Source organism: Emys orbicularis, chromosome 10 (genome assembly GCF_028017835.1).
Source record: "Emys orbicularis isolate rEmyOrb1 chromosome 10, rEmyOrb1.hap1, whole genome shotgun sequence".
NCBI lineage: Eukaryota > Metazoa > Chordata > Testudines > Emydidae > Emys > Emys orbicularis.
The window spans coordinates 20,484,138-20,497,812 of NC_088692.1; the positions used below are offsets into that span (position 1 = coordinate 20,484,138).

A 13,675-nucleotide genomic window follows, 5' to 3' on the forward strand; every position below is an offset into this window, starting at 1 on the left:
TACAGACTAACACGGCTGCTACTCTGAAAACAGATCAGGCTCTGCAGCATTTCTATGTTCAGGAGTGGAAAAAAGGTTCACAATTGATAATCTGTTTTGTTTTTGGTTCACCTTACCAAAAAAACCCAACCACCCGCATGATGCAAAGTTTGCATGGATACCCCAGTTCTCCCCAAGTTGAAGTTGCTAGTGCCACAATCTTGACCTGGCCTTTTGCTTTCTGACAGCACCAGCTTTCCTTTTCCTTGACTGCCTCTGATTCTTTAACCCAGGTAATTAGTTAGCAGAGAAAACTGGACCTAAATCTCCCACTGAAGTGGTTATTACTTTGCTTCCAAACAGCCGCTGCTCTGCTGTGCATCCTTCCAAGCATCCTTCCAAACGGCTCTGGGCGTGGGGCCTGGGAACGGCCACAGGCTGAATGGGGCCCTTCCCACAGTGAGCGGGGCAGAGAAGAGCCTGCCCTCGAGCTAGCCAGAGACCCGCCCACCCGGGGCGATCACAGGACCCCGCCGCGAGAGCGCCCTTCCCCAGGCCAGGCAGCTCTCAGCGCTCCTGCTAGGCGGTTGGGGAAGCGCACGCGGCGGGGAGCGAGGGAATGTCGGAGCTCTCTCTCGCGCGCGCCCTCAGGCTCCAGTATTTACCTTCCGGGGCGGCGGGGCTTCAGTTCCGGGGCGGGGTGTCCGCTCTGTGTGTCTCCGGCCCCGCTTCCCTCTGTGGAGCTGTCTCAGCGGGAGCAGGGGGGCTAGCTGCAGTACCGGGGAGGGACCGGACTCAGGGCATCATGAGCGGTGAGTGCCCGCCCGAGCCGGGGATGGGGGCTCAGCCTGCGTCACAGCCTCCCCCTCTCTCTGTGGCGCCGCGGTGCTGCCTGCCTGCCTGCCTGCCGGGGGTCATGGCGCGCCCCGTGCCAGCCGGTGCTAAGGGCCGGTTTAGGCTGTCGGCTCCCGCTGGGGGCAGGCTGACGTGCTGGAGGGGTATCCTAGCCCCTGGGCACTAGGGAGGTGGCCCCTCCTACTTCGGAGCCCTGAGTGAGGCGCATCTCCCCTCCTCCCCCTTCATTTTTATTGTGTGAAGCTCAGCCCTCTAGCAACGTGTGAAATCCCAGACCCTGCAGCGCTGAGCCCCTGAGAGCCACACGGACTGTAAACACCTGTAAGGCCGACTGCTTTGGCATCAAGTTGCCTAAACTGAGCGAAGTGCAGAAAGTAAACAGAGCATAAATAACGTAATATTCTTACTTGACTTAATACACTGAGGTGTGGTTAGTAACCTGAGCAAAGAAACGTGTTTGCTGATGTGATTTTTTTTTTAAGTGACAATAGGAAACCTCCATCTGTAACTCTTGAAATACACACACCAGTTCTGGACACGTGTTTTTCCTTCTACCCTAAATTAACTGCAGGGTATTTAAGGTCAAGTGAGGCAAGATGGTGTTCACTGAATCTTAAGATTGTAATGAGAGAGGAAGAATTGTACGGTTTTCCACAGGCCTCAGTTTTTCTTGAACTCGCCATTTATCTCATAAATATTGGATCTAGGGCAATTCTATCCTTGCAGGGATTAGGGGAGAATCAGCATGGAGGTTAATCTCTGAGGTGGAGGGAAGGGTGAGTATTGGTCACACAAGTTGAAGTACCAGGACTGGTAGTAACGGTTAACAATAGTTATCTTCAAAGGGGATTCTTACGTGAGTGATATTTTAAATGTTATTTCAAAATGCAGATTGACACATTCTTCATTCAAATAGAGAGATAACTTAGTTATAAAAATTGACTTGAAATAAGGCCTGTCAGAGTTGCTCATAAAACACAAATAGCATGCTGAGGGAAATCATCCCTGACCCTGAGACTGTCCTTTTTTCTGCAGCAGTGAATTGGGAATTAGGTCCTGGGTTCTGTTCTAACTCTACTGCCAAAATGTTTAACCCCTATTGATGAAAGGTGCAATTTTAACATTTAAAGTATTAACTGAGGCAGCTAAACCCGGTGTGGATTCATGAATTACATTGGCTATGAAAGAGAAACTATACAACAGATGAAAGTGAAAGCATCTTAGTAACATTTTCTCTCAGATTATCTGGCATTTGTATTTATTTTGATAAATAACTTTTCTAATTTTCACTTGAAAGGAGATGAAAAAGATGATCATAGACCTGCAGGGAAAGTTATTAGTATTTTGTGAAATGCAGGTAACATTCAAACGTTCAAAACACAAAAAATCTTTTCTCAGATGTTCAGCTTCATTTCAAGTTTTGCCACTACATACATATATACTTCAAAACTACCCTCTTAACCTATAGGGGCCTGCATCTGCTTTTTAGGTGCTGCTCCAGTCCTGCAGTTAGCTCAACCTGGATGTAGGATCAGGGCTTAAGTTGTTGTTGGGTGGTAAGTCTTTGCACACTTGAGCAATGGAATTTCCTTTTACAGTTAAAAATAACAGTTGACATCTCTACGAAAAACTCTGAAAGCTGTTTTATTAGCAGCAGTTTTGTCTATAGTTTGTTTATATACTATATTTCTTATCACTATTTTTATGAATTACCAAATCTTTGTTTTTAAAGCCTTCATCTGTTTTTTACCAATAGAGAGACATGTATGATGCGGGTAGAATTCTCTCTAAATTGAAATGTTTTTCAGTTATCCAGGACAGGATTATGCATAAAGCAACGTTATTAAGGATGGTTGGCCAAATGTTTGACCTACCTTTATGAACTTGTAAATCTTGCCAAGATCTATGAGTTTAATTAAACAATAAAGTGAAACATATATTAATATAACTCTTTCTTCTGAAAAAAGTAGGGTTTATGGGAACATAAATTTGGGCGTCATGGAACAGAGCAGCAGGAAAGAGAAAGTATGCATCATATTCACACTTGTATTTAGGTAGAGAATTAGGCAAACTTAAATGTAATCTATTTCAACTACACCTCTACCCCGATATAACACGGTCCTCGGGAGACAAAAAATCTCACCGCGTTATATCGAACTTGCTTTGGCCCTCCCGTTCCTTGTTCCATGACCGCCCCCTCCAGAGACCCCTGTCCGTAATCACCCCCAGGACCCCACCCCCTACCCAACCCCCCTGTCCCCTGACCGCTCCGATGCCTATCCATGCCCCCTGACAGGCACTCACCAGCAGCGGTGGGAAGTGGAGCAACGTGGCCCCAGCCCGCTCCGCTCCACTCCGCCAACTCCCAGCTGCGGCGCTCCGCTTCCTGCCGCCGGTGAGTGCGGGGAGGTTGGGGAAAGGACGCCCTCCACACTCACCGGCAGCGGGAAGCAGAGTGATGCGGCCTCAGCCCGCTCTGCTTTCCTTGCCCCAGCCATGTCGCTGGGGGGGTGAGGGGGGGGGTTGGGAAAGGTCCTGCACTCACCTGCTGCGGGAAGCGGAGCGCCGTGGCTGGGAGCTGGCGGAGTGGAGTGGAGTGGAGCTCTGCTTCCGCCGCTACCGGTGAGTGCGGGGGGGATCCCTTCCCCCCAAGCCCTGTCCCCCAAGCGACACGGCTGGGGCTGGGGCGAGGGAAGCAGAGCAGGCTGCTCTCGGCCCCCCGCTAATCCCCCGGGCCACTCTGGGACTGCGGGGCCCCCCAAATTGACCCCCCACAGCTCCTGCTTCCTAGACCCTGGGGGGGGGAAGCCCCTGACCGCCCCCGAGACCCTCTGCCCCTTATCCAACCCCTCGGTCCCGGCCCAGCCCGGCACCCTTAACATGCTGCTCAGAGCAGCGTGTCAGAGCTTTACCATGTTGTATGCGAACCCGTGTTATATCGGGTCGCGTTATATCAGGGTAGAGGTGTATGTCTCTTTTTGAGGCTGGGACACAATCATTTATTGTCAGACACTAGCATTATACTTTTAGAGTTTATAATATAATAGAAAAATGATTAAGGACAAAGTTTTAACTGATTTGTTTAATGCGTGTGAATTTTTCTATCCATCTTTTTTGTTTTAAGATCAAGATTTTGCACTGTTCTTCATATTTAGTCTAAAATCTTAGTCTTAAAACTAAAGATGAATAGGACAATTTGCATGCATTAAACAAGTCAGTTAAAATGTTGTCAATCATTTTTCTATGATATTATGAACTCTAAAAGTATAAATGTTAGTGTGCGAGAACCAGGAATTGCCTCTGACCACTGTTTTTTCAAATTGAAATGCAAATATGGTACAAAAGTTAAAAATTTAATTAGACTGGTAAGTTTATTAGTTTTATTAATCTGTTGCCTTAGTAACATAGATTGAGTATTTTATGGTGTGACTTTTTTGATAATGTCCTTTTAACCGAATGTGGAACTGTACTCATGTATGAAATACTGCCTGATAGATATTTCCTGTACAATTATATCTACTTCATTAATAGTCATGATCTACTCTTACATGCTAGAATATTTTTGTGTGGGTGAGATGACAACCCCAATTAATATAGACACGAACTGTATTCAGTTGTGGGGCTATTATAGCATTTTGGACTTGCCATGCACAGTATTGAATAGCTAAAACTGTCAGGGACCATCACACAAATAATCAACTCGCTACATTTGCTGACTGTAATTACCAAACTTTGCATATTGGAATCTGCACACTGTGGAATTTCTTAGGTTATTGTGTGACAGAACCCAGTTTTATTAACAGAATGAGAGAGATTTATTCATATGAATTGGAGGCTCTTCAATGTAAGTGATTCATATCAGGGGACATAGCCTAATTTTAGATGTGGAGGTGGTTTGACAAAGGGGGCTTTGGCTAAACAAGGTTCTGGTGTGTGTGTGTGTGTGTGTGTGTGTGTGTGTGTGTGTATATATTTTTATATATTTGGACTGCTCAAATGCCAAACCTAAAAATAAATTATATACACCGGACCCCCGCTAGAACGCGGGGTTTTGGATCCATGTGCGGTCCCACGTTAACGCGGGGACCGCGTAACCATGGATTCCAATGAAGGTACAGTAATTACATTTGGGATCCATGCGCGGTCCCGCGCTATAACCGAATTTGCGCTATAAAGATGCGCGTTCTAGCAAGGGTCTGCTGTGTATATATATACTGTATATATATTTAGGGTTGGCATTTGAGCGGTCCAAAAATAACAGGTCAAATATTTTAAAGCACTAATTTATTAGAATAGTAACACAAAAGTGTAAGATGTTATGGTCTCTAATAGGCTTAGCCTTAGATATTTATGCCTAATTACAAAAAACAAGTTTCAATTCAGAAGAATATGAAACACAATGAAATGAATCTTTAAAAAATGAAAGAAATAATTACTCTTATTACCCTTTTTAGCAATGGGTTAGCATTTAAACATGAACGTTATTCAAGACTGAACCAGTTACAATGAAAAAGTAAAATAAAATTAAACAGAAATAAAACACATAGCAACTCTGAGAGTCCTTTTTAAAGGCACTTATGCTTGATAGGCCAATTCTTCAATCATCTTAATGGCTTGTGCATGTTTTCTGTGTGTTAGGGGAGAAGACTTAATGACTGAATGCTCCTCTTTCTCCCCCACTCTTTTCTGAGTTAATTTCTGTAAATTTGTCTAGTCAGTTTAGATTTAAGCTCTTTGAGGCAGGGATCATATCTTTTAACTTGTTTAATGTGTTTTGTAAACTGCCATGTACAGTGATGGCCAGGTATACAAATAAAGATACAGATATATACATATAGTGTTTGTTCTGGAGATTCCAATCAGTCAAGATGCTCAGCTTTCAATTAGTTCACCTTTTTCCAAACAGTTGCCATTAGCATATGTTAAAGTGAGTGATCAGTACATTTAAGTAGGCTTGCTAACAGATGGCACCATGATGCAGCCTACCTTTTTGATTGTCATCTACATCAGGGCATTCTTGGTGGAATATCTGACAGTATTTGACCCTTGTCAAATAATAGGTGGTCAGTTGTGTGGCTTGGCAAGCCTAATTTTTTTTACCATTACAAGACACTGTAGGTGTAATGATACAACAGATTTACTATGCTTCTAATGTAAACTTAGTCTTAATGCCAACAAAGTCTTTAACTTGTCACTTATTCAAGATGATTTTATCTGCTTGGGTAGTGCAGTGAAGAAGTGTATCTGCCTTTAACTTTCTGAAACTGACTCAAATCCTGACTTGGGTTACAAGAAAACAGGAACCTGAAGAGTCTCATTTTAAGCTCTATTTGTGCACCACTGCCTTCACTGTAATTGTCTTTGCAAAAGAGAGGATGAGGACTCAAATAGTATCAGTATGGTCTGACAAGAATTAGGTGTATTGACAGAGCTAGGTACTAAAGCTTTCTGTAGTATGGCTAATTCAAGGCAGCACCATTGAGTACTAAATTCAAATACAATTTTTAAAAGCTGATCTTTGTTCGTATCTGAATTTAATCTTATTTGCTGAATATGTAGTGATTGGGTGTATTAGGATGAATTAAAGGGACACAATCAGTTTAAAAATCATGCTTCTGTCTGAGTTATTTTAACTATAGTTTCTACAAATAGTTCGTAAGATCACTGTAACTTAGAAGGATTAGATGAAAACTTTTTTTTTTCCACTTGCATAATCAGTCAGTTTCTACTCATGTGTGTTTGGATCTTTCTCATACAATGCAGACAGGAAAAACATTTTAAAAATAGAAAAGTGTGTCTGTAAAACCACCAAAAATGTGAGGTGACTCAGAGGCAGGTGCAGTACCTGAAACTAATTTTAGCTCATTTTTTGAAACTGATTACTTTTAAATGGAAGGAGTCTCTTCATGCGTTTCTTAGTTTTTGCTTCTTTAAACTCATATTTTCATTGTCATTTTTAGACTTCTGTATGGACTTCCTTTTTTTTACATAATAATCTAAATATAACTTTTCCTCCCCTCAGTGTGACATATTTAATGTAAAAAACCCCCAGTAATATATATGGTGCTGCAAATTTACTGCTATTTAAATTTGCATGGGAGCAGTTCAGCCACCCAGCTTTAGGCCTGGGCATCACAATAACTTTAGCTGTGTGTAAATTGTGAAATGGAATGCAGTAGATCCCTCTTAATTGGTACCCCCTTGTGACTGGGTACCTGAATGGGCCACACTGAGGATGCTATATTCAGGACAGACTGCAAGGAATAGGGCAGACAATCCCCCAGACTGGTGGTTTATTCTTTATTAGATTCACCACGCCTGTAACAAAACAACTTCTGTAATACCACACTGGTTACCAAGAAGCCAAATACAGTCCCCTTTAAGTATTCCAGCTCTTGACCTCTATCTAGATAGCCAAGTGTAATATAGTGAATGGTTACTGAAAACCATGTTTACCATATTTTAGGTCCTTCAGTCCCAAAGGACCGGACACTGATCCCCTGGTCATCATGAGTTTTAGATCTTACCCAATAATCATGCAGATCCTAATCCTTTAGTAACTAAAACTAAAGGTTTTAATGACAAAAGGAAAAAGAAGGAAGAGAGTTGCAGTGTTTAAGAGATCAATATACATACAGATATGTGAAAAGTCCTGAGGTCAGTTTCATAGCAAAGACTGTGAGGCTGGTGATTTGTAAAAAGTCTTTATGGAATCAATTAAAAAAGTTATAGTCCAATAGTTAGTCCAGGTGTAGAGTTTGTTCAAATTCTTCCATTAGAATTCCAGGGTAAACCTGGAGACCTCAGTCTTGTGACTTAGACCTTGCCTGTCAAAATTTAAGCAGACCTGAGATAAAAAGGATCAGGCCCGGGACTTTTTCTTTAGTCTTCTGGCAAGCTGATAAGCCTCTTGATAACAATTGCCACAGCAAGACCTTTCCTGGATGAAGAATAGGCAGCGTATATTGTTGCTTTGAAGCTGATCTTCTATTTCCTATGCATACACAGAAAAACTGGCTGCATTCATTAATATAAGGCAATTAGCCTTTCAAACTATCAAGGCAGTTCATAATAGCATAGATAATTGAGCTGAAGACAATGTAAATAATATTAGGGTGCTACTGTAGACAATAATACCTCAGAACTAACTGATGCCTCCTAGAAATCTTTGAAAAATATTCTGGACCTCTTTATGTCCTCAGATACAGTTGTGAGACTCCATTAGAAGGGAGTAGTAATTATGCATGCATATCTTGTATGCATATTGTTTTCAAGATCAGCTATTCATTCCTGTTGTTGACTCCTCGCTTGAAGTCTTAATCCACCTCTCATCACACTCTTCTCCACAGCAGCCAACTGTGATGCTATGAATGGAGAATTAGGACTTCAAGTGAGATAATCAGGGGCTGATATACTAAAAACAACAAAGATACTGTTATGCAAATATCCCTAGTATCCTTTTTTAAAAGAAGAAAAATTTAATATAGGTAAAATTGGCTTTCAGTAGTGTTTTTTTAAGACTTATCAAGGGGTATCATTAGGACTTTAAAGAAGGGGTCTCACACTCCCGGCCCACAGGCCATCTGCAGCCCACGAGCCTCCCCAATGTGGCCCGTGGGGCTCCAGCAGTTTTGGGGCTGGGTCTCTCCCTTGGTCCTGCCTGCCGCCCCCGGGCCCCAGCAGCGCAGCGCAGCTGAGCAGCATCTGCCTGCTCGCTTCAGTGGCTGCCGGCCCCTTCCTGCGGCCCAGGGGCGGGGCAGGTCGGGGCTGTGCCTCCGCGCGCTGTCCCCGCCCCGAGCACCCCTGTGGCCAATGGAAAGCTGTGGGGGTGGTGCCTGGGGGCAGCAGGGCGCGGAGGCCCCCCGGCCCGCCCTGCCTTGGAGCCCCAGATAAGCGCTGCACCCCCTGACTCCCTCCCATAGCCTGCAACCCCTTCCCACACACCCCCTCCTGCCCCCAAACTCCCTCCCTGAGCCTGCACCCTGTCCCCCCCAGCCCCCAAACTCCCTCCCAGAGCCTGCACCCCTCCCTACCCCCAGCCCCCAAACTCCCTCCCAGAGCCTGCACCCCAAACTCCCTCCCAGAGCCCAACCTCTCACCTCTTCTGCACCCAAACTCCCTCCCAGAGCCTGCACCCCAGACCTCCCCCCCCCAACTCCCTTCCAGAGCCGTAGGCAGGTGGGGGGTGGAGTTTTTGGGGGGAGGGTTCTGGGCGACATGAGTGACATTGGCCCGCTGGGAGGATTTGAGGACTGGCACTGGCCCTAAGGTAAATTGAGTTTGAGACCCCTGCTTTAAAGGATCATAACAGTTAACTGAGGCTTGTAATACTATTTTGTGTTTATATATTACAGGGATCGGCAACCTTTGTCATGTGGCCCGCCAGGGTAAGCACCCTGGCGGACCGGGCCGGTTTGTTTACCTGCCACATCCGCAGGTTCGGCCGATTGCAGCTCCCACTGGCCGCGGTTTGCCGTCCCAGACCAACGGGGGCTGCGGGAAGCGGTAGCCAGCACATCCCTCGGCCTGGGCTGCTTCCCGCAGCCCCCATTGGACTGGAGCAGCGAACTGCGGCAGTGGGAGCTGCGATCGGCCGAACCTGTGGACGCGGCAGGTAAACAAACCTGCCCGGCCCGCCAGAGTGCTTACCCTGGCGAGTCACGTGCCAAAGGTTGCCGATCCCTGATATATTACATTTAATATGTTCCTTTAAAGAGAATCAGGGTAAAATATATAGTTCTAAAAATATTACTAGCTACTAAGCTTATAAAAGATGAAAAATGCTTTTTTTTTTTTTTTTACTTTACTGTGCTTGGATAATGAAACTAGACTGACTAGTCTTACTTTGTGAACCTCTTGTACTGTGAGTTGCTGATGTTACTAAAGAGTTACATTTTAAAAATTATTCTTACAAGATATACATGTATTCTTTTTCTTACAAAATATACATGTCAAACGCAACAATATCATAGTTTTCTGACAAGTGTGAAACGGCAATTTTTTTAAAGTTGTACTGATCAAACTGTGCTGAAAACTATCCATAGTTTTATAACATTGTTCTTGCTGGAATCATCCAAACTCCTCAAGAAAATTATTAGCAACAGCCATGTGCAGCCATGGTTGAGACGAGTACAGTTTCAACTGTAGTGTGGACTCGGCTTTAATTTCATATCCATACATGGCTGTATGCTGACTTGCTGGTATCACACCATTCAGTTTTTTAGTAGAGTCTGCACTACAGTGATAAGCTTAATCTGGTATGTTCTACATATTTATGAATTTCTGTTTCCAGTTTGGTATCTAGGTGATCAAAGTTTTTATGTTAATGGATATAATGGTGGCAGAGTGGTATGGATTTGAAAATTAACACATGTGTTGTACCTGAAGACAACCTTCCTCCACATAATTAATATTATAAAACGTGTTTCCATTTGAATGAAAGCTGCTCACCTTGTGAAATTCCTACAAACTCTCATTCTGAAATAGTCTGAGACTGCTGACTTTAAGGCCTGGTCTACACTACGAGTTTAGGTCGAATTTAGCAGCGTTAAATCGAATTAAGCCTGGACATGTCCACACGACGAAGCCCTTTTTTTCGACTTAAAGGGCCCTTTAAACCGGCTTCTTTACTCCACCTCCGACGAGGGGATTAGCGCTGAAATCAGCCTTTGCAGGTCGGATTTGGGGTAGTGAGGACGGAATTCGACGTTATTGGCCTCCGGGAGCTATCCCACAGTGCTTCATTGTGACTGCTCTGGACAGCACTCTCAACTCAGATGCACTGACCAGGTAGACAGGAAAAGCCCCGCGAACTTTTGAATTTCATTTCCTGTTTGCCCAGCGTGGAGAGCACAGGTGACCACGCAGAGCTCATCAGCACAGGTAACCATGATGGAGTCCCAGGATTGCAAAAGAGCTTCAGCATGGACCGAATGGGAGGTACGGGATCTGCTCGCCATATGGGGAGACGAATCAGTGCTAGCTGAACTCCGTAGCAGTAAACGAAATGGCAAAATATTAGAAAAAGTCTCAAAGGCTATGAAGGACAGAGGCCATAACAGGGACGCACAGCAGTGCCGCGTGAAAATTAAGGAGCTAAGGCAAGCCTACCACAAAGCCAGAGAGGCAAACGGAAGGTCCAGGGCAGAGCCGCAAACATGCCGCTTCTACTCGGAGCTGCATGCCAGCCCACTGTGTGCTTTGACTCCATCAATGGAGAATCACGCAACAGGGAAGCGGGTTCGGGGTACGAGGAAGATGATGATGAAGACAATGAAGATAGCTCACAGCCGCAAGGAAGCGGAGAAACCGGTTTCCCCAACAGCCAGGATATGTTTATCACCCTGGACCTGGAACCAGTAACCCCCGAACTCACCCAAGGCGTGTTCCCAGACCCTGAGGGCACACAAGGGACCTCTGGTGAGTGTACCTTTGTAAATATTACACATGGTTTAAAAGCAAGCGTGTTTAATGATTAATGATTAATTTGCCCTGGCAATCGCGGCCAGTACAGCTACTGGAAAAGTCTGTTAACGTGTATGGGGATGGAGCGGAAATCCTCCAGGGACATCTCCAGAAAGGTTTCCTTCATGTACTCCCAAAGCCTTTGCAAAAGGTTTCTGGGGAGGGCTGCCTTATCCCGTCTGCCATGGTAGGACACTTTACCACGCCAGGCCGGTAGCACGTAGTCTGGAATCATTGCATAACAAAGCATGGCAGCGTATGGTCATGGTGTTTGCTGGCATGCAGACAACATCCTTTCCTTATCGGTCTTTGTTATCCTCAGGAGAGTGATATCATTCACGGTCACCTGGTTGAAATGGGGCGATTTTATTAAGGGGACATTCAGAGGTGCCCGTTCCTGCTCGGCTGAACAGAAATGTTCCCCGCTGTTAGCCACGCGGTGGGGGAGAGGGGTGAAGTGATCATTCCAGAGAATTGGGTGTGTGTGTGTGGGGTAGTTGGGTTTGTGCTGCATGTTAACCCGGAAACCGCAGCCCCTCCTTTTACATTGCAAACCCATTTTAAATGGCCAACCCAACGGGTGCTTGGTATGGGAAATGAGGGCGCTGCTGTTTGAAACCATCCCCACATGTTATGAAGGTTAAAAAAGCCAAAAGACTGTGGCTTACCATGGCTGCCTGCAAGCCGAAATCTGTTGCCTGGCACTGTGTGAGTGATCTCTCACACCAAACCGGCAGGCCCTCAATATAAGAGGAAAAATGCGACCTTGTAACGAAAGCACATGTGCTGTGTAATGTGAACAGCAAAATTTAACGTGAAAGAGTGCACCCATTGTTCTCTAAAATGTGTCTTTTTTAACCACCTCTCCCTTGTCCTCCACCAGCTGCGAATGTTTCTCCTCCACAGAGGTCTAGTGAAGATTAGAAGGAGAAAACAGCGGACTCGGGATGATATGTTCTCGGAGCTCTAAATGTCCTTCCATGCTGACAGAGCACAGCAGAATGCGTGGAGGCAGTCAATGTCAGAGTGCAAAAAAGCACAATATGAACGAGAGGAGATGTGGCGGGCTGAAGAGGATAGGTGGTGTCAGCTTGCTGACAGAAGGCAAGAGTCGATGCTCCGGCAGCTGGAGCATCAAACTGATATGCTCCAGCGTGTGGTTGAGCTGCAGGAAAGGCAGCAGGAGCAGAGACCGCCGCTACAGCCCCTGTGTAACCAACAGCCCTCCTCTTCAAGTTCCATAGCCTCCTCACCCAGACGCCCAAGAACGCGGTGGGGGGACCTCCGGCCACCCAGCCACTCCACCCCAGATGATTGCCCAGGCATCAGAAGGCTGGCCTTCAATAAGTGTTAAAGTTTTAAACTGCAGTGTGTCCTTTTCCTTCCCTCCTCCCCCACCCCTCCCGGGCTACCTTGGCAGTTATCCCCCTAGTTGTGTGATGAATTAATAAAGAATGCATGAATGTGAAGTAACAATGACTTTATTGCCTCTGCAAGCGGTGCTCGAAGGGGGGAGGGGAGGGTGGTTAGTTTACAGGGAAGTAGAGTGAACCGGGGGGGGCGGGGGAGGGTTCATCAAGGAGAAACAAACAGAAGTTTCACACCGTAGCCTGGCCAGTCACAAAACTGGTTTTCAAAGCTTCTCTGATGTGCACCGCGCCCTGCTGTACTCTTCTAACCGCCCTGGTATCTGGCTGCGCGTAATCAGTGGCCAGGCGATTTGCCTCAACCTCCCACCCCACCATAAATGTCTCCCCCTTACTCTCACAGATATTGTGGAGCGCACAGCAAGCAGCAATAACAATTGGAATATTGGCTTCGTTGATGTCTATCCGAGTCAGTAAACTGCGCCAGCGCGCTTTTAAACGTCCAAATGCACATTCTACCACCATTCGGCACTTGCTCAGCCTATAGTTGAACAAGTCCTGACTACTGTCCAGGCTGCCTGTGTACGGCTTCATGAGCCATGGCATTAAGGGGTAGGCTGGGTCCCCAAGGATAACGATAGGCATTTCAACATCCCCAACGGTTATTTTCTGGTCCGGGAAGAAAGTCCCTTCCTCCAGCTTTTGAAACAGACCAGAGTTCCTGAAGACGCGAGCATCATGTACCTTTCCCGGCCATCCCACGTTGATGTTAGTGAAACGTCCCTTGTGATCCACCAGGGCTTGCAGCAGCATTGAAAAGTACCCCTTGCGGTTTATGTACTCGGTGGCTTGGTGCTCCGGTGCCAAGATAGGGATATGGGTTCCGTCTATCGCCTCACCACAGTTTGGGAATCCCATTGCAGCAAAGCCATCCGCTATGACCTGCATGTTTCCCAGAGTCACTACCCTTGATATCAGCAGGTCTTTGATTGCATTGGCTACTTGGATCA

The 13,675-nt window shown here is 45.8% G+C and overlaps 1 protein-coding gene across 1 annotated transcript in view; it reads left to right on the forward strand.

Annotated features, from left to right (window-relative positions):
- The first annotated feature begins 598 nt into the window (after nucleotides 1-598).
- Nucleotides 599-13,675, forward strand: part of SNX29 (sorting nexin 29) — a 509,283-nt gene continuing 496,206 nt past the window's right edge. Inside the window, exon 1 of the mRNA XM_065411740.1 lies at nucleotides 599-791. Coding sequence (XP_065267812.1) covers nucleotides 599-791 — 193 coding nt within the window. The remainder of the gene's footprint in view (nucleotides 792-13,675) is intronic.